The sequence below is a fragment of the Thamnophis sirtalis genome, unplaced genomic scaffold (assembly GCF_051295495.1).
Source record: "Thamnophis sirtalis isolate CommonGarterSnake01/CBP01778 unplaced genomic scaffold, rThaSir2_p1.2 scaffold_2, whole genome shotgun sequence".
Classification (NCBI taxonomy): Eukaryota; Metazoa; Chordata; class Lepidosauria; order Squamata; family Natricidae; genus Thamnophis; species Thamnophis sirtalis.
This window is the reverse complement of record NW_028261382.1, coordinates 108,134,961-108,161,600: the sequence shown is the minus strand read 5'-3', so window position 1 is coordinate 108,161,600 and position 26,640 is coordinate 108,134,961. Positions and strand designations below refer to the sequence as shown.

The 26,640-nt window shown below is 44.1% G+C and overlaps 1 protein-coding gene across 2 annotated transcripts in view; it reads right to left on the bottom strand.

The window, feature by feature from the left end:
• ZFAT (zinc finger and AT-hook domain containing) overlaps positions 1-26,640 on the bottom strand; it is a 122,202-nt gene that overhangs the window by 56,709 nt on the left and 38,853 nt on the right. For both annotated transcript variants that reach the window (XM_087706661.1, XM_087706662.1), the window contains exons 4-8: positions 24,479-24,646; positions 16,137-16,290; positions 13,422-14,878; positions 9,651-9,883; positions 1,714-1,801 (exon numbers count right to left, since the gene is read on the bottom strand). In XM_087706661.1, the coding sequence (XP_087562787.1) occupies positions 1,714-1,801; positions 9,651-9,883; positions 13,422-14,878; positions 16,137-16,290; positions 24,479-24,646 (2,100 nt within the window). The remainder of the gene's footprint in view (positions 1-1,713; positions 1,802-9,650; positions 9,884-13,421; positions 14,879-16,136; positions 16,291-24,478; positions 24,647-26,640) is intronic.

Sequence of the window (26,640 nt, the reverse complement as noted above, 5' to 3'; positions counted from 1 at the left end):
TTTTAAAAGTAGTCCTTGACTACAAGCACACCTGAGCCCAAAATTTCTGTTGCTAATAAGAGTGACTTTTGTCCCGTTTTATGACCTGATGAGGCTCTGCGTTGGAGGCAGAGATGGGGCCAGGGCCATCTGACAGTTATCAGCTGCCTTCGGAGTCGGACATCAGTGGGGCAGAAGAACAGCTGGAGCCTGTTCCTGACGTGCGAATGCACAGAGCTGCAAGAGAAGGGAACAGCTAAGGGACAAGGGACAACTTGGGAGTAAAGCCAGAGATGGGACGGTGAATGGCCCCTCCCGTAGGGAATAAAAGAGGAGCAAAAAGGGGAGGGGAGTTTGCAGGAGACAATTAGTTCAATTCATTAGAGTGAAGATTTATGTTCCTGACTTCTTGCCAAGTATTGTTTGCTACAGAGTGGCGTTTGGAAGATATCGGCCTGGCAGCTCTCCAAGCCTGATAAAGGTCTGTAGTTGTGAAATATCTTGAAAGACTGTTGCAGACTTTGCTTAAAAGGAACTCACTTTAAACTAAATAAAAGGGGTTTTATCGGGGCGAGGAGTCGGCTTCGTGCTTTTGGGTAGCCTAGGTCAGAACAAGGAGATAATGTCTGTTCACACACGCTCCTTATGACTTTATTCAAAGTGCTGAATATACACACTGCACATCCCTCTGCGGACAGAAGCTGACCAGTCACAATTTCCTTCCCCCTCTGCTAACATCTCCAAAATCAATTCCAATTGTTTTGCTGGAAACCAGAAGTCCTTTGAGCAGCCTGGCAGATAGGAGACAGGAAGGTTATAGAAGCACTTAGGAGCCCTTGTTAACTACTCGTACGCTCTACGTCTTCAATTCCAGAAGAAAGCTCGGCCTCCTTCATTTCAGCCTGGCGAGTTATTATTCATAGTATAGGTATTGGTATTGGTATTGAGTTTATTTATATGCCGCCCTTTTCCCTGGGGGGACTCAGGGCGGCTCACAACTTAAAAAGGGAAGGGGGGAAAAGACAAACTTTTAACATATAAGACAATACATAATTAGAAACACAACATTCATACCATTCGGGCGGGTTACAATCATAGTCCCAGGCCTGACGGGATAGCCAGATTCTGAGGGCTGTGCGGAAGGTCTGGAGGGTGGTGAGGGTCCGAATCTCCACGGGGAGATCGTTCCATAGGGTCGGAGCTGCTACCGAGAAGGCTCTCCTCCGTGTGGTTGCCAGTCGGCACTGACCGGCAGATGGAACTCGGAGGAGGCCTAATCGGTGAGATCTAATAGGTCGCATGGAGGTAATTGGCAGTAGGCGGTCTCTCAAGTACCCAGATCCACTACCATGAAGGGCTTTATGGGTGACAAGTAGCATCTTGAAGCGCACCCGGAGATCAACAGGTAGCCAGTGCAGCTCGCGGAGGATAGGTGTTATGTGGGTGAAATGAGGTGCACCCACAATCGCTCGCGCGGCCGCATTCTGGACTAGCTGAAGTCGCCGAATACTCTTCAAGGGCAGCCCCATGCTGGGGCACTAAACAATTTAATCACCCAAATGATTTCGTTTTTTTAAAAATTATCTTCCCCACAACGATAATGACAATAATAATAGTAACAATGAAAGCCTAACAGAAATAAGGCACAATAATATAACAGCAGAATGTTATTCAGTTGGCACCTTGCCTCCATGATTACACTGCATTCAAACCCATCAGCGTGGCTTATCTTACCTGGATGGTTTGCCTTTATATGAGCTTTTATAAGTCGGTCTTCAGAAAATGATTTCTCACACACAGGGCAGGAATAACTCTTTTTGTCCTTTAAAGGAAAGAAAAGGGAGAAGAAGATGGTATCGGTTCACTGAATTGATTGCTAAACTCATTACACAAGTGAATAATATCAGGCTCCCAACAAGATGAGGCTCAAAGGTGGATTTTAGTTGGCGGATGAAAAGACAGAATAGTTATCATTATCACAATGAGCCACATGGAAAGGATTAAAAAAAAAAAAGACTTGTAAGCACACGGGTTGATTTTGAAATAATTCAGAGCTTTGGTTTAGAGGAATCTTGTCAACTTGAAGATCTGTGGGCACCACAGGTTGGTCCACAGGTCTTGAAGTTGCCCTGGTTAGACACCCCTGGTTTAGAGCCATAGACGAGGGAGGAAGGAATAGCAATAGAATAGCATTTAGATTTATATATCACTTCATAGTGCTTTACAACCCCCTCTAAGTGGCTTAGAGTCAGCATATTGACCCTAGCAATATGGCTCCTCATTTTACCGACCTTGGAAAGACAGAAGGCTGAGTCAACCATGAGCTGGTCAGGATTGAACTCCTAGCAGTGGGCAGAGTTTGCCTGCAATACTGCATTCTAACCACTACACTGCCAGGGGAAGGAAGCAGTGGTGGGTTGCAGGCGGTACACCCCAGTACGGGTGTATCGGTGCCTGCTGGGAGCCCCGGATACTGTTCCGGTACGGTGCTCCAGAGGGCCCACACGCTTGCCTTCGTTCCTTACCTGTATTTGAAGGAAATGGGCCATCTGCGCATGCACAGCGTGCGGCCCCTGTGCGACACTCCACCGAGCAGCTGGAGTGTCGTGGAGCGTTGCAAGAGGTAAGGATGCATGCACACATGTAACAGTTGCAACGGGATCCGGAACCCCGCACTGGAAGGAAGGAAGGGAGGGAGGGAGGGAGGGAGGGAGGGAGGGAGGGAGGGAGGGAGGGAGGGAGGGAGGAGAATGGTTGGAAGGGAGGCAGGGAGGGAGGCAGGGAAGGAAGGAAGGAAGATGGTTGGAAAGGAGGGAGGGAAGGAAGGAGGGAGAGAGGGAGGCAGGGAAGGAAGGAAGGAAGCAAGCAAGCACTTCTATTTCTATGTCAAGCATGGCTGAAAATTTTGGGAGTTCAGTATCATTTTGTGAGCAACAATTTGTTTACCAATACTGTACAGACATATTACGAACCAACTCTTGCAAAGGACAGATGCCGCCCGGCAGACCGATGTCCTTGAATTGAACAGGTCATGGGATTCAAAATTAAAACTGGCTCTAGAAATGGCAGGTTTTAAGAAGACTGACACTACCTCTGCTAGAGCGAAATTGCTTTCTTCCGCAAATGTTATGCGTAAATGATATTTGGGACCATTTCATCCCACGTGGGGAAAACAGAAAGCTAAATGGGAATGGATTCCAAGCCCCCTAAACTATTATTTCTATCGATGTTTGAATATATCTGCTCGATGGGAATTGAACGTTTCAGAAACCAGAAAAACAAATACGCAGAACCTCAAGTACATTATCATCCCAAAAACTAATAATTTCGAAGTCAAGCTGATGAGCTGGAAGACTCTAATTCAATTTTGAACATATGCAGCCAGCTCCATAAAGGCTCCTGGGAACTTTGACAGCGGGGAAGAGACAGACTGCTCCACTTCTAACAAATGCCAGGATTTGCTTCCTGAAAAAGCCGAATGCTACACGAGACTCAGAGATAAAAATTAAGATTTTTTTTTTTTTTTTTGCAGAGTTAAGAGTGGTCTGCCAAGGAAAATTCCAACCAGAAAGAGAAAATTTAAAAAATTCTCATTGCTATATGTAAGACCTTCACTCTGACGAGGTAATACCGTGTTTTTCGGAGTATAAGACGCACCTTTTCCACTCAAAAAAGAGGGTGAAAATCTGGGTGCATCTTATACACTGAACACAGTGTTTTTAGCCTCCTGAAACCCTGTCCCCTTTGCAAAAATGGCCGTACATAGCCTTTAGAATGCTTCCAGAGTGCTCCTGGGGGCTGGGGAGCATGAGGCTCTTCTTACCCAGCATGAGGCTCTTCTCCAGTGAGTCCTTCCTTCTCATTAGGTGGCCAAAGTCTTTGAGTTTCCTCTTCAGGATCTGGCCTTCTAAAGAGCAGTCAGGGTTGATCTCCTGTAGGACTGACTGGTTGGATCATCTTGCAGTCCAAGGGACTCAATGCAGGAGTCTTCTCCAGCACCAGAGTTCAAAGGCCTCCATTCTTTGGCGCTCAGCCTTCCTTATGATCCAACTTTCATAGCCATAGCCGTACCTGAGAGACCGCCTCCTGCCGATCACCTCCCATAGACCGATTCAATCACACAGGTTAGGTCTCCTCCAGATTCCATCTGCCAGCCAATGTCGGCTGGTGACTCCCCGGGGGAGAGCCTTCTCTGTTGCAGCTCCAGCCCTCTGGAACGATCTCCCTGTGGAGATCCGGACCCTTACTACCCTCCCGGCCTTCCGCAAAGCTGTTAAGTCCTGGCTGCTCCAGCAGGCCGGGGGGCCTTCGATATATCCAGCCCCCCCGGAGATTGTGATTGTTGTATATTTTAATGTTGTTTGTATATCATTCCCCCCTCCCTTGTTTTATTGTAAGCTGCCCAGAGTCCTTCGGGAGTGGGCGGCATACAAATCAATAAAACTAAAAACTAACTAAACTAACCATACATTGCAGCTGGGAAAACCATAGCCTTGACTATATGCACCTTTGTTGGCAGAGTTTTGTTGTTTTGTTGACAGAGGATGGTGTGTAGCATCCAATTTAGGCAAAAGGTAACTGGAGGTTTTATCTAGTTTTTTTCTCTTGTTTTTTTCCCTCTGGCATCTCTTGAAAACCCGGCTATTCAATCGACGCGCTAGGCTCTTAAAACACTGCCGAAGCTGTAGGTACCGTTGCGATAGACACAAACGCACACAGAGCACAGCAGTTTGAAAGAATTGAACCGCTACAAATAAAAACCGAGACCGTGATCCGAAAACAAGCCCAGACTTTCCATGCAGAATGAATTCAGCTGAGCGTTCTTCTCTAATTCAGGCTATAATCATCCTAATAAATACCTGTAAACACTATGGTGCATTTATAGAAGGATTCTCTCCCCCCCCCACCCCCTTTGCTCAGAATTTCATGCTGCAACCTGCGGTTTTCAGGGACACGGTGCTTAGTTAGAGTAGGAAATTGGCTATTCTGAACACTCTCATTTTTTTCTTTTCCAAAGGGATTCAACCTGTTGGAGATATTGGCCGACAGTCTCTCTCCTGTCAGTAAAGAAGAGTTGTAAAAACATCAGATGCATCATGCGGAACATTTCTTTTTTAAGGGAATAAAAAAAAGCCACAAACACAGTCAGGCATCAGAGAGGAAGGAAAAGATTATTGACAAAATTCCTCATGTTCTTTTATAATATAGGCATCAAAAAATGTAAGTAAGAAATTTTAGGATTTAGGATTTTAGGATTTTATTGGGTTTGTATGCCGCCCTATTCCCGAGGGACTCAGGACGGCTCACAATAAAAAGGAGAAGGGATACAAATAAAATAAAATAAAATAAACAACAATTTAAAATTATACAACAGCCGTAACCTCGAATGGGGCCGGATGGCTCAACAGCCCCAGGTCTGCCGGAACAGCCAGGTCTTAACTGCTTTGCGGAAGGCCAGGAGGGTAGTAAGGGTCCGGATCTCCACGGGGAGATCGTTCCAGAGGGCCGGAGCAGCCACAGAGAAGACCCTCCCCCGAGGAGTCGCCAGCCGACATTGGCCGGCAGATTGAATTCGGAGGAAGCCTAGTCTGTGGGATCAGTCAGTGGCTTAGTGGTTCCTGGCTTCTGTCAAGGTTTTGGAGCAGAAGTCATCCACTTCGAAATACGACATAACTAAAACACGGTATAGTAATGTAGATTCAAAGACTCCCAAATTAGGCTTTTCTCTGTAATATGTGACAGGTGGAAGGAGAAAGAATATTACGGCAAATTCCCAGTTGACTGCCTTGGTTATGACAGTTCTGCATTTCCTCTTCAGATCAGAATAGAGCTGGAAGGGACCTTGGAGGTCTTCTAGTCCAGCTCCCTGCTCAAGCAGGAGATCCTACACCGTTTCAGACAAGTGACTGTCCAGTCTCTTCGTTCGGACAAATGGCTGTGCAATCTCTTCTTAAAATCCTCCAGTGAAGGAGCACCCAAAATATCTGAAGGCAACCCGTTCCACCGACTAATTGTTCAGGATATTTCTCCTTAGTTCCTGGTAGCTTTTCTCCTTGGTGCCTTAAACAGAGGATGACTAGAAGATCTCTGAGGTCCCTTCCAGCCCTATGATTGTATGTTCTATGCCACAAAAGGATTTCTTATTGCGTTTTCCCATAACTCTCACTTCTCCTTCACTGATTATATCTCACCCTACAAACAAAGAGCACAAGCAAATTGGTCCCGGGCACCTTCCTCTCTCTATAAATACTGTTATACTCATGTGCAAGGAAGCTGCAATGTCAAGTAGAAAGCATCATTTTCCAGGCCTTTTGTTGTCTATGGACTTGCTGAGACTTTGGCCAATGCCTCAAGGAGGGAAGATGAAAAGATAATTAAGGCGAAAGGGAAGGGGAGGGAGGACTTTGCTATGCACGACTGAAGGGCATATAGTTGGTGTGCCGAGGGGATTAAGAGATTTAGTCACGGGTGCTTGCTGGGACATGGCTGGAGGCACTTTTACTCCTAGATAAGGGCAGAAAATTAGCAGTCCACAGAGGAAATTTTATATACAGTTCTTCTTTCTCCAAAAGGTAAGGAGAGGAAGGTTATAAATAATATGACACTAAATATATATATTTAGTGTCACAACCCCTGGTAAGCCCCAATTATGGGAGGGAGCTAACTGCTTCTATTATCTGTCAATCGGCTCGTCACAAGAGTCCATCACGACAGAAACCCAATATTTTTACTGTTGTCTTTGTTATATTAGTGTTTTATTTGTGCTGATAAATAAATCTCCCTTTATTTATTTATCAGCACAAATAAAACACACACACACACACATATATATATACACACACATACATACATACATACACATACACATATACATATATTGCTGAATAAATTTGCCTCAACTCAACTGAGGATGGAAGGAAGGAAGGAAGGAAGAAAGGAAGGAAGGAAGGAAGGAAGAAAGGAAGGAAGGAGAAAAATACAAAGAAAAGTAAGGAAAGAAAAAAATAAAAAAGATAAAAAAGAAAGAATGAGAAAAAAGAAAGATAAAAATTATAATAAGGAAAGGAAGGAAAGGAAGGAAGGAAGGAGAAAGACAGAAAAGGAAAGAAAGAGAAAGAAATAAAGAAAGAAAAAGATAAAAAGAAAAATAGGAAAAGAAAGAAAGAAAGAAAGAAAGAGAAAGACAGAAAAGGAAGGAAGAAAGGAAGAAAATTTTCATGACCTTTCCATATTTTTGTCTGATTTAATGTGTTTAACTGAGGTGCAATTTCCATACAGGCATGCCACCTAGTGTAAAAACTATTAAGCCATGAAATTATTAACAGCGAGGAGCTTTTCCCCATAAACTGTACTTGTTTTGATGCGTCAGTGGTCAAGTCAATAAATGTTCCCCAGGTTCTGGGTTCTCTTGATTACTAATGCAAAAGAAACCCCAAATTAAATTATGCAAAATAACCCAAATGCAACCAATTCATCCGGATACAAAATGCCTAGTATTTAGTTAGGAAACTCATTCAGAGGTTGTTATGCTCCAGTGGCACAGAACCTTTTCCCCCTTTTTATTCAATCAATCCATAATCATAGTCCCAAAATTTAGATTTTCCCACACCTGAAATGAGAAACAAATAAGGCAATACTACTTAGCTGGAGAAGTTTAGAAGACTGATAACAGGTATTTATGGAACAAATGCAAATAATATAGTGATAAATAACGGTAGAATTTCCATCTGAGTCTCCCCCTGCAGAAAACCTGGCAAATTTTGTTTTAAATCCCCTTTTAACTGATTTTTAACATTGCTTGCATCTTTCAAATTTTATACTGTATACTGTTTTTATGTTTTTTACTATTTTATTTGTACATCGCCCAGAATCCCTTTGGGGGAGGAGATTGGTACAGGTAGCCTTCAATTTATGACCACAATTGAATCCAAAATTTGCCTTGCTAAATGAGGCAGTTTTTTAAGTGTGAGTTTTGCCTCATTTTTACAATATTTCTTGCCACAGTTAAGTGAACCATTGCAGTTATTAAGTTAATAACACGGTTGTTAACTGATTTGGGCTCCCCCATCAACTTTGCTTGTCGGAAGGTTGCAAAAAGTAAGGACATGACCCCGTCACAAATATGAGTCAGTTGCCAAGTGTCAGTTTTGATCATGTGACCATCAAGGTTGTAACTGTGTTATTACATTTCATTTTCATTATTTCATATTATTTACTCACATCTTTTACTACCACCCTTCAGTTCTAAACCTTCGTCTTACGCTTTCATCTATCTATCTATCTATCTATCTATCTATCTATCTATCTATCTATCTATCATCTATCTATCTTCAAGAGCCAAGGTGGCGCAGTGGTTAAATGCAGCACTGCAGGCTACTGCTAGATCAGCAGGTCAGCGGTTCAAATCTCACCGGCTCAGGGTTGACTCAGCCTTCCATCCTTCCGAGGTGGGTAAAATGAGGACCCAGATTGTTGGGGGCAATATGCTGACTCTCTGTAAACCGCTTAGAGAGGCCTGAAAGGCCTATGAAGCGGTATATAAGTCTACTGCTATTGCTATTGCTATTGCTATCTATCTATCTATCTATCTATCTATCTATCTATCTATCTATCTATCTATCTATCTATCTATCATCTATCTATCTATCTATCAGCTATCTATCTATGTATCTATGTATCTATGTATCTATCTATCTATCTATCTATCTATCTATCTATCTATCTATCTATCTATCTATCTATCTAATTTCCCCTTATTTCTATCTCTATTTTGACTCCCCCTCCCTCCTGTCATTATTATATTCAAAGTTGTGATAATAACATTTATTTTCTGTTTCCCATCTTTCATCTGTTTTATTATTTATATTTCCATTATTTAGCTTTTCACATCTGTTTATGTTAAAGTTCTATCCTTTCTTTCTTTCATTATTCAATATCTCAATATACACTTCTGGTACCAATCACAATCATTTAAAGCATTTAAAATATATCTATTCATGTTTTTTCTGATACCATCTTTGAAACTCTAATAATAATACAATGTCTATTTGTATTGAAATGTATGATACTCAGGTATCACACTATTCACGCATCAATATGTATATACTAATATCAAATATAAAAATCAAATTAAAAACGATTAAAAAAAGGTTGTAACTGTGAAAGATGGTTGGTAGTCACTTTTTTCAATGCTGTCGTTAACTTTGAACCAGTGGTGGGTTGCAGGTGGTACGCCCCGGTACGGGGGTACCGGAGCCTGCCCGGAGCACCGGGTACCGTTCTGGTACAGTGCTCCAGAGGGCCCACCCGCCCGGCCACGCTCACCTGTCCTTTAAAGCCTTTGGCGCTTCTGCGCACGGCATGTACTCCGAGCAGCTGGAGCGTTGCGGAGGCATTGCTGGAAGGTAAGATACATGCGCGCACCACACACGGTCATGTGGAGGACGGCGGGCCCCATTGCAACCGTACAGGGCCCGGCGTCCTCCACATGAACGCGCCGTACCGGTTGCAACGGGATCTGGAACCCACCACTGCTTTGAACAGTCACTAAACGGTCACTAAACAAACTGTTGAAAATCAACAGTCGACTACCTGTAGTTTTAAAATCTGAAATAAACCTGTAAATAAATTTAAAGTTTAAACAAAATGTACTATCAAGATTGCAGGCTTACCAACTCCGAGTGCACTTTGAGATGGGCTTGGAGTTTGTACTTATCCGGGGTGGAATAATCACAGTCTTCGGTGGGACATTTCAGCAGAATGTTGCTATGCTTCTGGATGACATGGCGCTTAAGACAGTTTTTGGTGATGGAGGAGTAGTTGCACTGAGAACAGTAATGAAGATGCTCTCGGGTGTGCGTGCGGACGTGCATGTCGTAATGCACCTGGTACCAAAACAACTTGCCTGAAAACAATGCAAGGAAACATGAATAAGTAGATGGTCGTGTTCCCACAATTCGGGAACCTGGTTCAACCAGAAGGCTGATATGTTGCAGGAGCACCAAAAAACATGATCAGGCCCCAGTCCATTAACGCACACAGAGTAAATTAAAGGTAAAGGTTCCCCTCGCACATATGTGCTACGTGTTCCCGACTCTAGGGGGCAGTGCTCATCTCCGTTTCAAAGCGAAGAGCCAGGGCTGTCCGAAGAAGTCTCCGTGGTTATGTGGCCAGCATGTCAACACTGAAGGCACACGGAACACTGTTCCCTTCCCAACAAAGGCGGTTCCTATTTTTCTACTTGCATTTTTACATGCTTTCAAACTACCAGGTTGTCAGAAACTGGGACAAGTAACGGGAGCTCACTTCGTGACGCCATACTAAGGATTTGAGCCGCCAAACTGCCTACCTTTCTGATCGACAAGCTCAGCGTCTTAGCCACTGAGCCACCGTGTCCCTCCAGAGTAAATTAGCCATGAACAAATCTAAATTGGTTAAACGGACGCAGTCTAATCCTATCATGAAAATACCCAATCCTACAGAATTGAAACCGTTTTGGCAAATCTAGTCCCCCACCTTCCTCCCCACCCCAAATAATTTGGCGTAAAAAAAAAAGCAGCTTGAAAAAATAAGTCATGACTAAGGTCTAATGGTTCCACCACAAAACCGCGTTCGACTAAACCGCGCTTGACGAAACCGCGTAGCTGACGTCATCAAGAGGGCGACAACAGCGCGGAGACAGAAGCACGCTGTAAACGCTAAACCTAAAATTAACCCCTAAACCTAATCCTAACCCTTAACCTAACCCTAAACCTAACCAAAAAGCTAACCCTAAACCTAACCCTTACCTTAAGTTGAATCGGCTTGCTTTCAAAGCGCCCTTCTTTCTCCGCGCTGGCTGTTGTCACCCTGTTGATGACGTCAGCGACGCGGTTTAATCGGGCACGGCTTAGTCGAGCGCGGTTTTGACGGGTCACGAGGTCTAATAGCACAGAACATACCTCCCAAATACTGATTATAGTGACCAAACACTGCAATTGTGAACAATGAGAAAGGGGACTGTGATGATATGAAAACTTGCCAGGCCTCCCTTAATAACAGAGTTGGAAAGGACCTTGAAGGTCTTCTAGTCCAAACCCTTGCTCAAGCAGGAAGCCCTGCACCATTTCAGACAAATGGTTCTCCAGTCTTTTCTTAAAAGCCTCCAGTGTTGCAGCACTCACAACCTCTGGAGGTAAGTCATTCCAGTGATTAATTCTTCTGTCAGGAAATTTCTCCTTAGTTCTAGGTTGCGGCTCTCCTTGATGAGTTCCCACCCCCATTGCTTCTTGTCCTGCCTTCAGGTGCTTTGGATAATAGGTTGACCCCCTCTTCTTTGTGGCAGCCCCTCAAATATTGGAAGATGGCTATCATGTCACCTCTAGTCCTTCTTGTGGGATAACTGGGTTTTTCAGGGGGAAAAAAAGGGATAGGGGCTTTGGGATCTCCCAAAATAGGGATATGATCTACCCGAAGTATTGGTAAGCAGATTTGGTTAGGATAGCAGCTGTACTAAGTTAACATATTGTGAGAACACAACTGCTAAGGGTGCCTGCTGGAACCAAAGCAAAAAAAAACAAAAACAAGAACAAAACCCAACAATCCTTTTAAATATACTTTTTTCTCCAGTAAATGAATTTAAAAGACTTGATGAAATGGATTTAATTATTTCCGGAAAGACAGGAACCTCATCTGGACATGGTTAACTGGCATTCTTGTGCCAATTGTGTCCCTAATGAGAAACATTTCTAAAAGGTATTCTGCTAATTGAACTGTTCTTAAATGTAGAGAGTTGTTATTAAATGCAATTTTCAGAAAGCCCTTGCATTCGCGAGCCTTATTAGCGTTATCAGGAGATCAGGAGAGGACTTACCTAGGGAGGCATACCTTAGGAGAAAGCATTTTTGCTATAACAGCTGCAGGAAGCCAGGAGTTTAGTTGGCTCGGATTTAAATTAAGAGGGGGATTGATAAAAGTTTCGTTGCAGGACGCGTGTTGAGAAGTTGAAAAAACGGGGACAAAATATGGTTTCAACAGAAGGGAATATTTATAGCTCATGGTTGAACAATGAAGATGTGGCAGAGATTAATGGGTATGATAAGCGTATGCTCCAAAAGATCTTATTGCATGGCTTAAAAGGGGTCTCCAAACTTGGCATCCTTAAGACTTGTGGACTTCCAACACCCAGAATTCCTCAGGCAGCACTGAGCGCAACAAAGTGTTTGAGCTGCTAGTACTGTTTCTATTCCTCTATTCCAGGGGTCGGCAACCTTAAACACTCAAAGAGCCACAAAGGTCCTAACCGGAAGCCCCCCCCCCCTTTCAATTCTGGAACCGACCGGAAGTCCAGTTCCCCCACCATAGTTTCTCCTCCTAGCACGGTGTCCTTTTCCCTCTACCTGTCCTAACTGAAAGCCCTATCAATTGTGGAACTGACCGGAAAACCTTTCCCTTGCCATAGAGTCTCCTCCTGGCACACCGTGCTCCCCTCCCCAACCGGAAGTTCCTTTCAAAACTGTGGTGCCAACCGGCAACAGGGAGCCACAGCAGAGGGATGAAAGAGCCACATGCAGCTCCAGAGCTGCGGGTGGCTGACCTCTGCTCTATCCCAAGCTCAGAGAGTACGAAGGATCCATTAGTTCAACCATGATTTTCCCTAATTCTTTTCGTCTAACCAGGTCTGTTGCTTCTTTACCTATCTGATGTGTCCTGCTCCTGCTTTTTGACCCTTATTCCAGACTCCATATCCTCAGTGTTTACTTAAGACAGGACTAGGATACCTACGAGACCGCCTACTGCCGCATACCTCCCAACGGCCGGTAAGATCCCACAGGGTGGGCCTCCTTCAGGTGCCGTCAGCCAGGCAATGTCGGCTGGCGGCTCCCCGGAGGAGAGCCTTCTCTGTGGCTGCCCCGACCCTTTGGAATGAACTACCCCCAGAGATTCGGACCCTACCCACTCTCATGGCCTTCCGAAAGGCTATCAAAACCTGGCTATTCCGGCAGGCCTGGGGCTGTTGACCTCATGACTGAGGTCCAGCCCCGACCAGATTGGGTGCATGATGCGGTTTTAATCTGTCTCCTCTGTTTTTTAATTTTTAATTTTTAATAATTCACTTCTTCTGTAAGCCGCCCGGAGTCCTCCAGGATTGGGCGGCCTATAAATCTATTAAATACAATACAAATACAAATACTAGGAACAGCCTCCAGGTTTTAAATCCCAGATCCCTCTCTAGGTTCCTCTCACAGGGCAGACGATCCTATTAAAGAAGGAGTTGAATCCTGAACTCTTGCTTCTCCAAGAGAGCTACAAAATAATTAATTTCAGAAGGGTAGCAACCCTCCTTCCTTGGGTGGCCTTAAGAAACCGACCCTCAATCCTATTGTTCTGGTGATTACTAGGGAAACAAAACTTCTGCTATTCATGGGTCCTACGTGAAAACAAGCCATCAACATCTCGCTCACCACAGTATTCGCATTCCAAGTCTCCGTAGACCTTCCGTATCTTCTCACACAAAGTTGTATTCATCTGTTGTTTTTGCAGGTTGTCCAAAATCTGCATAAAGGCTGCAGCTCCAGTTTGATCCTCTGGAGGTTGAGGACAAGGCTCTGGTTTCTGGTGAGACTCTACACCGGGTTCTAGAAGGGGAAGGGAAGTGGAGGACTCCGTCTTTTCAAGAGTTGAGTCGTTGGCTACCTGATGACTAAGACCAACGGTTTGGCTCTCTTCTTGGGTATCAGGAACGCTCTCTGGACCTTGGCATTTCTGGTTCAAAGTGGAGTTTTCATCTCCCAAAAGCTGTTCAACTTCACAGTGGACGTTCGCCGAAGAGTCCAGGGGCAACTGGTCTTTGGCCAAACGGGCCTTTTCCCCCTCTGAATCTGGTGAAGCGTTTTTCTGCAAAAAGCTATCCGAAGCACTGACCAAGCTAGCATGTGGGGACAGCAACTCAGTTAGCGGCTCACAAATTGGGTCTGGTGCGTTGGCTGCTGGCGGGCTTTCGAAATCCAAAAGGAGAGCAGGAGATGTTCCCAAACTCTCCGCGGCGTTATTGTTTTCATGGCTTCCCTCGGTGGCATTTCCTTCTCCCGCGCAAACAGACTTCACCACGCAGAGCGCCTTGGAGTTCAAAAGTGACAGTTCAGCTGCGGTCTGGGACAATTCCTCTCCCAGGGCTTCCTGCTGGATGTCTCCTCCGGGTTCCAGCAGGCAAAAGCTCTGGTTGATGGAATTATTAAAAACCGAGGTCTCCGGCAATTCCCCGTGGGCGTCTTTGATGTGCGATCGGAGCCTGACGGAGCTGACGAATTTCTTCGAGCACTCGCTGCAATTGTACACGAAAGGGTGCTTGCGGACGTGCAGCTCCAGAGCTTGGTACTTGGTGGCTCCGTGGCCGCAGAGCTCGCAAGCAAAGGGCCTCTGGTCCCCGTGGACCAGCATGTGCCTGTCGCGGTCCAGTTCGTTTTTGAACTTGCGTTCGCAGATGTGACAGTCGTACAGAAGCTGCCTCTTGCCTTCCCGCGTCATTAAGCGGAGCTGGTCGAAGACGTTCTTCACCTTTTTGTCCTGCAGGTCGTGGGCCTCCTTGATATGCTTGATCAGGTTCTTGACGTCCGAGTATTTTTTCTTGCAGAAGCGGCAGTGCTGCTTGATCTTCTTGTGGACCCTCTCCACGTGGACTTTGAGGTGGCCTTTGCTCAGGCAGGTGAAGGGGCAGTAGTCGCAGGAGAACTTCTCCCCCGTGTGCTTCCGCAGGTGGACGTTCAGGTTGGCTTTGATGGCGCTGGCGTAGTTGCAGAAGGAGCACTTGTAGGGCTTCTCGTTGGTGTGGATCCTCAGGTGGGCCTGAAGGGAGTGCTTGAATTTGAACACCTTGTTGCAATACTCGCAGGTGAAAATTTTTAACTGAGTGGCTCCCAACCTAAGGGGCAAAAGAATCAAGTCATAAAATCTACAAAAGCAGACATGAGAATAAGAGCCATTCAGATAGACCAGGTTGGTCGCGAGTACCACTTCTAAAGAGCTCCTCATAGTGGCGGGTTGCAGGCAGTACGCCCCGGTACGAGCATACCAGTGCCTGCCGGGAGCACCGGGTACCGTTCCGGTACAGTGCTCCAGAGGGCCCGCCCGCCCGCCCGTCCTCCTTACCTGTATTTGAGCTCTTCGGCACTTCCACGCATGCGCACGGCACCTGCGTGAAGCTCCACCGAGCAGCTGGAGCATTGCAGAGCGTCGCAGGGAGTAAGGACGGTTCCGGATCCCGGTGCAACGTACCGGTTGCACCGGGATCCGGAACCCACCACTGGGTCCTCACCAACAATCAACATCGAGGTAGCAATAACCAGAAAATTGTAGGCTTATATACTGCCCTGTGATGTTTTATAGCACACACTCTTGTATACATCACTAGCTGGATACCCGTGCTTTGCTACAAAACTATGTGATTGGATTGGATAAATTGACACTTAAAGCTTGAAAATTAATGTAGAATGTATAACTCCTTAGCAATTAGTGTGTGTTAATATAAGGCAACTGGCAATTGGAACAGAGTTCTTTTCAGGTGGGGAGGGGGAGTAGAATGTCTGAACTCCCAGCACGCAGGGTGGATGAGTCATGTGCTGGCCAAGCCCATATAAGGCAACTGGCAGTTGGAACAGAGTTCCTTTCAGGTGGGGAGGGGGAGTAGAACATCTAAGTCCTTAGCATCAATGTGTGTTAATATAATACTGTATAAGAAATAATGATGATCTGATGGTCATTTCAAAAAACCCTTTCTTAGTGAGCATCTAGAAGCCAAGGCATGGCTTCATGCCGAATTTCAAGTTTGTAGGTTTTACAGTTCTGGAGATTTTGTGATGACTGAATGGTATTTGGCTGATATATATAATCAGCTAAATAGGGAAAAACAACAATGCAATGTTCCAAATACCAGCCTTCTCATGTGCTAATTGCTACCTAGCTTTTATTAAGAAAGATAGCTTTCTGTGAATGATGAAATCTCCTTAGCATGAATTAAAATTCCTGGAATTTTAAAAAAAGATGCCTACAATATATCAACACAAGGTCTCCCAAGCATCTTTCCAAAAATGCTCATGGTTGCTCCTTCTCAGTAATTTAAGTTAGAGAATGTTTCAGCCCAGAAGGCTACCCTGTGCTTAAGATTTGTAAATGGAGATTACCTGCTTGATTTCATTGGTTGCTCATAAGGAGTTTGCTGAATGGCATATTCCTGATAACCTCTTCGCTGAGATGTGTCCGACACGGAGGTTTCTGAGTTGACGGGCTGCTCGTCTTGGGGAGAAGCTGCTTCCACAGGAACTATCTTTGTGGCACCTGCAGCAAAAAACAGAAATGCAATTCACCTAAAAGCCTCTAAAATACTATACGGGATAAGCGGAATACAGGTAGTCCTCAATTTACAACTATTTGTTTAGTTACAGCAGCGTTGAAAAAAGCAACTTATGAATAGTTCTTGCAGTTGTGCCTGTTGCAGCATCCCCATGGTCTACAGCAGTGGAGACCTCACCTGAAAAATCAATGACCCAGGTGGCCAGAAAGGCCCAAGAGAGACTCCAATTCCTCAGGGTCTTGCAAAAAAATAAAGTGGAACAACAACCGATAACCTCCTTTTACTGGCCCACAATAGACAGCGTCCTCACTCACTGTGTTACGGTGTGGTATGCTGGCTTGACAGCCGCGGATAGAAAGACACTACAGAGGGTGGTGAGCACAGCACAAAACATCGTGAGCTGTCCCTTGATACCACTAGATGACATCGCTAGGGCTCGCTGCCTTAGAAGAGTGAGGAAAATCCCCAGGGACGACTCACACCCTGGTCAGCTCTTCTTTATTCTCCTGCCATCTGGAAGGAGATGTAGAAGCATAGGGAGATGCACAAACAGCCTGAAGAAGAGTTTTTATCCGTGGGCTTGTCAGGCTCCTGAATTAAAAAATAACTCTACAACAACATAGGGCGCAACTTGCAATAAGTTCACATAGTGCAATAGGACTGGGTGTTTGTTAGTCGGATTAACTGGGCTAGGAATTTGTTTGTGTTTCACTGTGAGTTGTATTGTGTTGTGGGGGGAGGGTGCACAAAGGGAGGCTCAGCCAATCGCATTGTACAATAAAGGTTTGACTTGAATTGATGGTCCCATGATCTGAATTTTGATCATAAGGCATTTTCACAAGGCATTTTATTTGTCTGGGCTCAAGCCTCGTTTATCTGATTGTTGTCTTGGTGATGGAGCTTCCTTCTGCCCTTCAAGGCCACCCTTTATGCCATTACTCTGGCCTCCCTCTCTACTCTATCCATCATAAACAATTTTTGAAAGTTACTCTTGTAACATTCTAGGCTGCCAAGCTACACACCAGCTTCCGATAATAAACTCAAGGTATTTATTGCAGTAGTATATCTTACAATGAAGCATACTAAAACTCAAAGCTTACTTTGGAAAAAGAGCACGGCGACACAAATCTCAAGATTGTCAAAATGCAAGCACAGTCCATTTCCAGTCCGAGATCCCCAGCAATCAAGCGGCCAGAGCCATAAGGAGGAAATTTGAACACTTTTTTTTGGTCATCTGAAGCCAGTTACAAAAGTCATTTCTTTTGTAAGTGGACATCAGCTTGAGCAATATGTTGAATGACCTTTTTTTTCCTTTCTTTCAAGAAGACACGATGAGTCTCTTCAGCAACACTTTATTTAGCTAATTCCTTTCAGGTAAGGAGAACCAGTCCCATATGTGAAGAGTTCAAATGACCTACTTTATTGCTCAATGCCTGGCAGTTTGCACCTGGGCAAGACTAGATCGTGACCCGTCAAAAGCGCAGAGGACAAAATCGCGCTCGACAAAAGCGCGCATGTGACGTCATTACAGCGCGACGAAAAAAATTAAAAATTGAAATAAAATTAAAATTAAAGCAAGCCGATTCACATAAAGGTAAGGGTTAGGTTTAGGTTTAGGTTTAGGGTTAGGTTAAGGGTTAGGGTTAGGTTAAGGGTTAGGGTTAGGTTTAGAGCGTTAGGGTTACGTTTAGCGTTAGGTTAAGGGTTAGCGTTAGGTTTAGCGTTACGCTAACGGTTAGGTTTAGGGTTAGATTTAGGGTTAGGTTAAGGGTTAGGTTTGGGGGGGTTAGGGTAAGGTTTTCGCTTTTTTTTTACATTTTTCGATCACAGCGCGATGTTTTCATCGCGCTGTGATGACGTCAAATGCGCATTTTCGTCGAGCGCGATTTTGTCCTCCGCGGTTTTGTGGTGGAACCGACTAGATAAGGCTCACCGGCATTCAAGAGGAGGTTCAGGCCTTGTCCTCTTTCGCCTATATAATGATTCCAGACTAAATCGCAGCTTCACTCCTCCACCAGCTAAGAAAACATCTCCATATATAAACTGAGACTCAAAGTGATAAACTCTTCAGCTTCTTAATCTAACTCTCTCCATACATATAGCCCTACTCTGAACCTAGAAACAAATCTAACCTGGATACCATGTTTTCCCAAAAACAAGACATGGTCTTATTTTCTTTTGACTCTCCTGAAATAAGCACTTTTTGAGGAGGTCTTATTATTTTTGAGGTGCAGGAGGCAGAGAGTGTGGTCACCTCATGGTTGCTGCTGTGTTGCAATAGTTTCGAGGAGGGCTTATTTTTTGGGGGGAGGGCTTATTTTTAGCGCATGTGCTTAAAAGCCCGATTGGGCTTGTTATCCAGAGAGGTCTTATTTTCAGGGAAACAGGCAGGGGTGCACGCATGCGTATTAGTGTCTGTGCGACGCTCCAGCTGCTCCTGGACGATCGCGCAGGCGCTGTATGCGTCCTGCGCATGCGTGGAAGCGCAGAACTCGTCAAAACCGGGTAAGGACCGCGGGCGGGCGCGCCCTTCGCCGTTCCCGGAAGTTACTTACTTCCGGGTTCGGCGACCAACCGGTTCGCAGGGACTGCCGCGAACCGGTTGAAACCCACCCCTGGAAACAGGGTACAAGGAAGAAACAATCTTGAGGACATCTACTGGTAAGAAATGGCAAGCCAAGGAACAATTAAAGATTGCTTCTCTCATCCATTCATTCACCAATTCTTTTTTTTTTTTTTGCTAGCTTCCCATCTTAGTATTATCACCCGAATCCTGAAATATCCCTTTGCTGAGTTGTAGCTCAGCTCTAACAACTTATCTTAGTTAATGAGCAACATTTTTTTTGTTTTTAAGAATAACATTGCTTTTGTGCAGCAGTAGATTAACAACCTTGAAATGTGAACAATATGGCATCATATTTTAATTTCAACATGAGAGCTTATCTACAAAGGCCATGGGGGAAAAAAAACCAAGCAAGGAGAAAAATGAGTAGCAAACAGTTAAGAAGATAACATGAGAAAATGTTAGAAAAAAAAAGATAAAGCTAAAAGCTGACATTTAGAACCGAATAGAAAGCTGTTTTGATAAACAATGAGTGCTTTTCCCCTCTGTAGCTCATCTCTTTTTTTTTCCCCTTTTATTGCCCATCAACTAGGTTTACTCATACTTAGTTAGAGAAATAACATATATTTAAGTGCTCAGTGTTAAAAATGGAGTATGGGGGAAATGTGGAGAATGGTCCTTTCTTTTGTTAACACTTTTCTCTTTAAAGAGTTGAAAAGCACAGATTTTTTTAAAAATCAGTCCAGGTAGTTCTCAGCTTACAACAGCCTGTTTAATGACCATTCAAAATTACAACAGCAACAAAAAAAGTGACTTATGATTGTTTTTTTTCACACATGATCACTGCAGCTTCCCCATGGTCAAAATTCAGACACGTGGCAACAGCCATGTATTTATGATAATTACAATGTCCCGGGGTCATGTGAGCACCTTTTGTGACCTTCTGTCCAGCAAGAGTCAATGGAGAAGTCAGATTCACTTTACAACTGTGCTACTAATAACCGAAGTGATTCACTTAACAACTGTGGCAAAAAAGGTTGTATAATGGAGCAGAACTCAGTAAAAGTCTCACTTAGCAACATGCATTTTGGGCTCAGTTGCTAAGTGAAACATTTGTTAAATGACTTTTGCCCCATTTTATGACCTTTCTTATTATGTCTATTAAACGAATCACTGCAGTTGTTAAGTTAGTAACAAGGTTGTTCGGTGAATCTGGCTTCTTCATTAACTTTGCTAGGTTGCAAAAGGTGAATTTATGACCCCCCCTTCCCCCCAGGACACTGCAACCATCATAAATATGAGTCAGTTGTCAAACATCTGAATTTTCATCATGTGACCATGGAGATGCTACAAGGGTCATAACTGTGAAAAACGGTCATAAGTCACTTTTTTAGTACTGTTGTACCTTTGAATGGTCACTAAATGAACTGTTGTAAGTCAAGGACTACCAGTAACAGTTGATTAAAAAGAAGTCCATATCTCTAGTAGTAACTGTGAAAGGGATCTTGAAGTCCTAGTGGACAACCATTTAAACATGAGCCAGCAGTGTGCAGCAGCTGCCAAAAAAGCCAACACAGTTCTAGGCTGCATAAACAGAAGGATAGAATCAAGATCACGTGAAGTGTTAACACCACTTTGTAAAGCCTTGGTAAGGCCACACTTGGAATACTGCATTCAGTTTTGGTCACCACGATGTAGAAAAGATGTGGAGACTCTAGAAAGAGTGCAGAGAAGAGCAACAAAGAGGACTGGAGGCTAAAACGTGAAGAGCTTTTTCAGGAACTGGGTATGTCTAGTTTCACGAAAAGAAGGACTAGGGGAGACATGATAGAAGTGTTCCAATATCTCAGGGGTTGCCACAAAGAAGAGGGAGTCAAACTATTCTCCAAGGCACCTGAGGGTAGAACAAGAAGCAATGGGTGGAGACTAATCAAGGAGAGAAGCAACTTAGAACTAAGGAGAAATGTCCTAACAATTAGAACAATTAAATCAGTGGATTAATCAGTGCCTCTAGAGGTTGTGCTCCCACACTGGAAGATTTTAAGAACAGAGTGGACAACTGTTTGTCTGAAGTAATGTAGGGTTTCCTGCCTAAGCAGGGGGGTTTGACTAGAAGACCTCCAAGGTTCTTCCAACTCTGTTATTCTATTCTATTCTATTCTATTCTATTCTATTCTAAATCCAAATCCAAATCCAAATCCAAATCCAATTTTGTGCAGTCAAAAGGCAAAATTTGCACAACCCAGAAAGAAAAGATTTGCTGTAGCATGAGACACTCCGTCCTTCCATTCTGGTAAAGATTTAAAGACCATTCTTAGAGCAGGTCAGCCATGTAATTTCTATGCTCTGTGCAATTAACCAAAATGCACATGAGCCCATTAGTGGAACTTCAGTTGATTCGTCTAAGAATTAAAGCTTATGTGGGTCAGAAAAAGCTTTCGGGCCCTCAAACCCTTATTTTACCACTCACAGTCGAGCTCCGGGATTCAGCCATCTAGAATTCTGCATTATTTATAGACAACTAAGTTTACCATCCATAATTTCATTTTTTAACCCACTTTGCAAGTCTAATGAGCAGACAAGAAGCGAGCCCCCGTTTTTCCACGATTTGGCAAACTCTTCTAGCGTCTTGGGTCAAAAGCTAGATATTTTATGCTGAAATGCAACCGTAGGGATGCAGAGCCTTTTACATTCATAATTGCATAGTACGTGAGTATATCATGCCGTCAAGAGTAAAAGAATTGAAATGGAAATGGGCTGTTCACATAGCAAGAAGAACTGATGGTAGGTGGACTAAGGCAGTCATAGAATGGATTCTTGATTTAAAAAAAAAAATCATCCACAAAAAAGAGAACTAAAACAAGATGGATCGATATCAGCAAGTATTGTGGGTTCCACCACAAAACCGCGGACAACAAAATTGCGCTCGACGAAAGCGCGTACGTGACGTCATACAGCGCGACGAAAACATCGGGCTGTGAGCGGAAAATTTAAAATTAAAGCGAAAACCTTACCCTAACCGCCCCCAAACCTAACCCTAAACCTAACTCTAACCCTAACCCTTAACCTAATCCTAACCCTTAATCTAACCCTAAACCTAACCCTTAACCTAACGCTAAACCTAACGCTAACCCTTAACCTAACGCTAAACCTAACCCTAACGCTTAACGTAACCCTAAACCTAAACCTAACCCTTAACCTAACCCTAACCCTAACCCTAACCCTAACCCTAATCCTTAACCTAACCCTAACCCTAACCCTAACCCTAACCCTAACCCTAACCCTAACCCTAACCCTAACCCTAACCCTTACCTTTATGTGAATCGGCTTGCTTTAATTTTATTTTAATTTAATTTATTTTTTAATTTTTTTCGTCGCGCTGCTGATGACGTCAGGTACGCGCTTTCGTCGAGCGCGCTTTTGTCGTCCGCGGTTTTGACGGGTCACGGTATTGTGGGCCCAACTGGCAAAGGAAAGCTCAAGATATATTGATTGGAAACATGCAGAAGAGCCCTTCATCCTGCAGGGGATAGACAATGTGTTAGGCCTACAGCCATCTTTTCTTTCGGATCTTTGGCCTGCCATACTTTCTATTATTCTACTATGCATTTCCTATTGTGGGAAAATGGGAGTGGGGATTGTAGGAGTGAGATGCATTGTAGCCATAACAAAATTCTTTCTAGAAAGCCGAGGTCATCTTTTGTCTCTGCACCTGACTGGAACTGGATGGGTGGAAGCTGCCAGCATGGCAGTGGAAGATTGGTCCATGGGATGGACTTGTGGGTGTGGGGGAAAGATCTTGAACTTTCAACTAGGTGGGAAAAACCGGGAAGATTTCAGATTCGGGTTTTCCCAGATGTGCCAACATGGCTCTCTTAATAAATTGGAACTTTGAGCAATACTTTGCCTCGGACTCTGATTTACTTTTGGATGCTATTTGGAAGGCTGACACAATGGCTAGAATGATGATCCCATCTAAGTGACCCTTACAATTTATCACAAACCTACCCTAAGGCAAAATACATTCCAATACAGTCAATTGGTTAGAATATACGACCACATAGCACAACATAACAATCCATACCTTGTATCATACATTTCATCTCATACCGAGGAACAATCATATCCCCAAAAAAACTAACTTTCGTTCTTTTGGGGGGGGGGGGGGAGAAATCACTACTCTTAATTCAGATCCCAAAAATTTTCTGAAAAAGGCAAATTACAATGGCTTTATTAAATACCAACAATGCCTAATTAGGTATTGACTTAGTACCTAATTATTTTGGATCATTACGGATATGGATGATTATGGATCTTCAGATCATCTTTATGGAAAGATGAAATAAATGTGTCATTTAGCGACAGCCAAAATGGGCTAGCGGTTAAAGCACCAGGCTAGAAATTGGAAGGCTGTCAATTCTAGTCCCACCTTAGCCATGAAAGCCGTTGGGTGACTTTGGGCCTGTCATTCTCTCTCTCCCTCTTTCTCTCAGCCCAACTCACCTCACAAGGTTGTTGTTGTTGTTGTGGGGAAAATAGGAGGAGGAAGATAGGTTGGATATGTTTGTTGCCTTGAGTTAATTGTAATAATAATAAAGGAAAGAAAGAAAGAAAGAAGGAAGGAAGGAAGGAAGGAAGGAAGGAAGGAAGGAAGGAAGGAAAGGGAGGGAGGGATAGAAAAGAGAAGGAATGAGAGAGAAAGGAGAGAGAAAAAGAAAGAAGGAATGAAAGAACAAAAAAGAAGAGAGAATGGGAGGGAAGATAGAGAGACAAGGAAGGAAGAGAAAGAAAGAAAGAAAGAAAGAAAGAAAGAAGGAAAGAAAGAAGGAAAGGGAGGGAGGGAGGGATAGAAAAGAGAAGAAATGAGAGGAAGGGAGAGAAGAAAAAAGAAAATGAAAGAACAAAAAAGAAAGGAGAATAGGAGGGAAGAAAGAGAGAGAAGGAAGGAAGAGAAAAAAAGAAGGAAAGAAAGGGAGGGAGGTAGAGAGGAAGAAAGGAAGGAGAGAATGGGAAGGAAGATAGAAAAGAAAGGAAAAGAAAGAAAGAAAGAAGGAAGGAAGGAAGGAAGGAAGGAAGGAAGGAAGGAAAGGGAGGGAGGGATAGAAAAGAGAAGGAATGAGAGGAAGGGAGAGAGAAAAAGAAAGAAGGAATGAAAGAACAAAAAAGAAGAGAGAATGGGAGGGAAGATAGAGAGACAAGGAAGGAAGAGAAAGAAAGAAAGAAAGAAAGAAAGAAGGAAGGAAAGAAGGAAAGGGAGGGAGGAATAGACAAGAGAAGAAATGAGAGGAAGGGAGAGAAGAAAAAAGAAAATGAAAGAACAAAAAAGAAGGGAGCATAGGAGGGAAGAAAGAGAGAGAAGGAAGGAAGAGAAAAAAAGGAAAGAAAGGGAGGGAGGTAGAGAGGAAGAAAGGAAGGAGAGAATGGGAAGGAAGATAGAAAAGAAAGGAAAAGAAAGAAAGAAAGAAGGAAAGAAAGAAAGAAAGAAAGAAAGAAAGAAAGAAAGAGGGGAAGAGGAGAGAATGGGAGGGAAGATAGAAAAGAAGGGAAGGAAGGAAGAGAAAGAAAGAAAGGCAAAAATCCCCCCTCTCCCTAGAAATAGTTGTGGTTACCTGGAATTGCTTCGTGGGCTGTCAAGACCACACTGATAATAGGATTCTTAGCTCCCGAGTCTGCTTCTTTTGCGGCAAGACTTTTCTCAGTCCTTTGTACCCGCTGCCTCTTGGATGGTTTTTCTCGCTCATCTTCCCTCCTGTCAAGGTCAACATCAGAATCATTACCTAAAGGGGCAAAATATCAAAGAAAGAACACAGAGAGAATGATGAGTACTTTTCTTCCACATTTACCATCCACGGGAGGGTGAGGCTTCTTCACCCTTGCTTCCTTTTGAAAAAGAAAAGCCTTCGCCAAAGGGAAGCAGGGAGGTCCATCTAGGGCAGAGCTGGGCAACTACGGAAACTCTGTGACCTGTGCTCTTCAGCCCCCCAGGATTCCTGAGCTGAAGTCCACAGATCGTAAAGGTTCCATGGTTGCCCACACATGACCTAATGGGGCCAACAGGGGCCTTCTCTGTGGTGGCTCCCTCCCTGTGGAACATCATCCCTGTGGAGATAAAATTGGTCCCCACTTCGACACCCTTTTCACACGCTCTGAAGACCTGGTTTGGCCAAGAGAGGAATGGAGCCCATCCCATCACACCCTCGGTGCTTCTGTGTTGGAAGGATTAGCCCAAGAGATGTCCAGTTGAGGACTCCTTTCATGTTCTCGGCAGGAGCTGGAGTAAAGGACAGGAGCTCACCCCGCCCCATGGGAGCATTTGGGTCTCGAACACAGGTTCACCAACCTCCAAACCATGAGTGCCGTTGGACTCCTTATGGAGCCCATCAAATGGCTTAGGTGATTGTTGCTGCCAGAGGATTACAGGCTATTGCTTTTAATGAAAGGTTTTATGTTGGATTTTTTTAATCCCTGTAAGTTGCCCAGAGTCACTAAGAGTAAGTTGGGTGACCATAGAAATTCCTATAAATAAGTAAATAAACACAGAAAAGACAATTTACTACACGAAGTACAGATGTTCTGACTGAGGCTTCCCAAGAGCATGAAGCAAACTCCTGGTCCCAACAAAGCACCCTTTTATTAATTTACTGTGAATTCTGCTCATTCAAAGTCTCTCGATGGAGGATTTACAGTCACAGACCTTATCCGGCTTGGAGAGCTGCCAGGCCGATATCTGCAAAACTTGGCAAGGAGTCTTGGAGATTCAAGAACCAACGAAGGGAACTAATTGTCTCCTGCAAACTCCACTCCCCTTTCACTCCTCTTTTATTTCTTCTGGGAGGGGCCATTCACGTCCAGCTTACTCCCAAGTCGACCCCTGTTCTTTAGCTTTGCCTAGCAACTCTGCATATGCACACACTGGGAACAGGCTCCAGCTGTTTGTCTGCCTCACTGACTCTGAAGACAGCTGATAACTGGCATACGGCTCTGGCCCCCTCTCTGCCTCTGACACAGAGCCCTCATCAGAGCCTTCCCCAGACTCCAAGACCGGCCCATGTTCCTCCCCAACCTCCTCACTGTCTGAATCTGCTGCCAGCTCCAGTTGCCACTGACGGGCCACAACAAGAAGAGATTGGGGAAGCCATAAGCTTCTTCTCAGTACAATGCACAGGATTATCCTTTCCTTTTTGATCTTCCTGACCTCTTTCTAAATGGTCCTTCTTTGCTTTTCTTCTTGCTAGTCAGGTCCTCGTGCTGAACCTATCCTCGGATCAATAATGTCCATTAATTTGTGGAAGGCATTCATTGGCAACATGCAACCAGTGTTAAAGCAATTACCATGTGAAAGATTTCACGGCTTGTTCTAATCATTCCTTTGCCTTAATTCCTTTTTAATTAAGTACTTCTAAGAATGTGACACAAATGGGCCAGAATGGGGAGAGGTAGTTGAAGCCTGACATCCCATATACATAATTGGTTATTTGTACAAGACAGTGAATTGTAGAGGTGAAATTCAGTTTTTCGGGCAGCCCAAAGTGAATGTGTAACCGCGGTGCCAACGTAAAGAAATCGGTTTAATTCGCCATATGGGACAAATCTATTTGGCAGCGCAGCTCAGAGACAAAATTAGTCAGCAAGGAGTCTGCCGAGATTTGTGAAGGTGTTGACAACATGATAGTCAGTGCGTGTCTAATCCGTGTGTTTGAAAGGTTGAAAACAATGTACAGATTAAGCACAAAAGCAGGTGACTTATTTGTCTATTTGGCTTTATGAAATG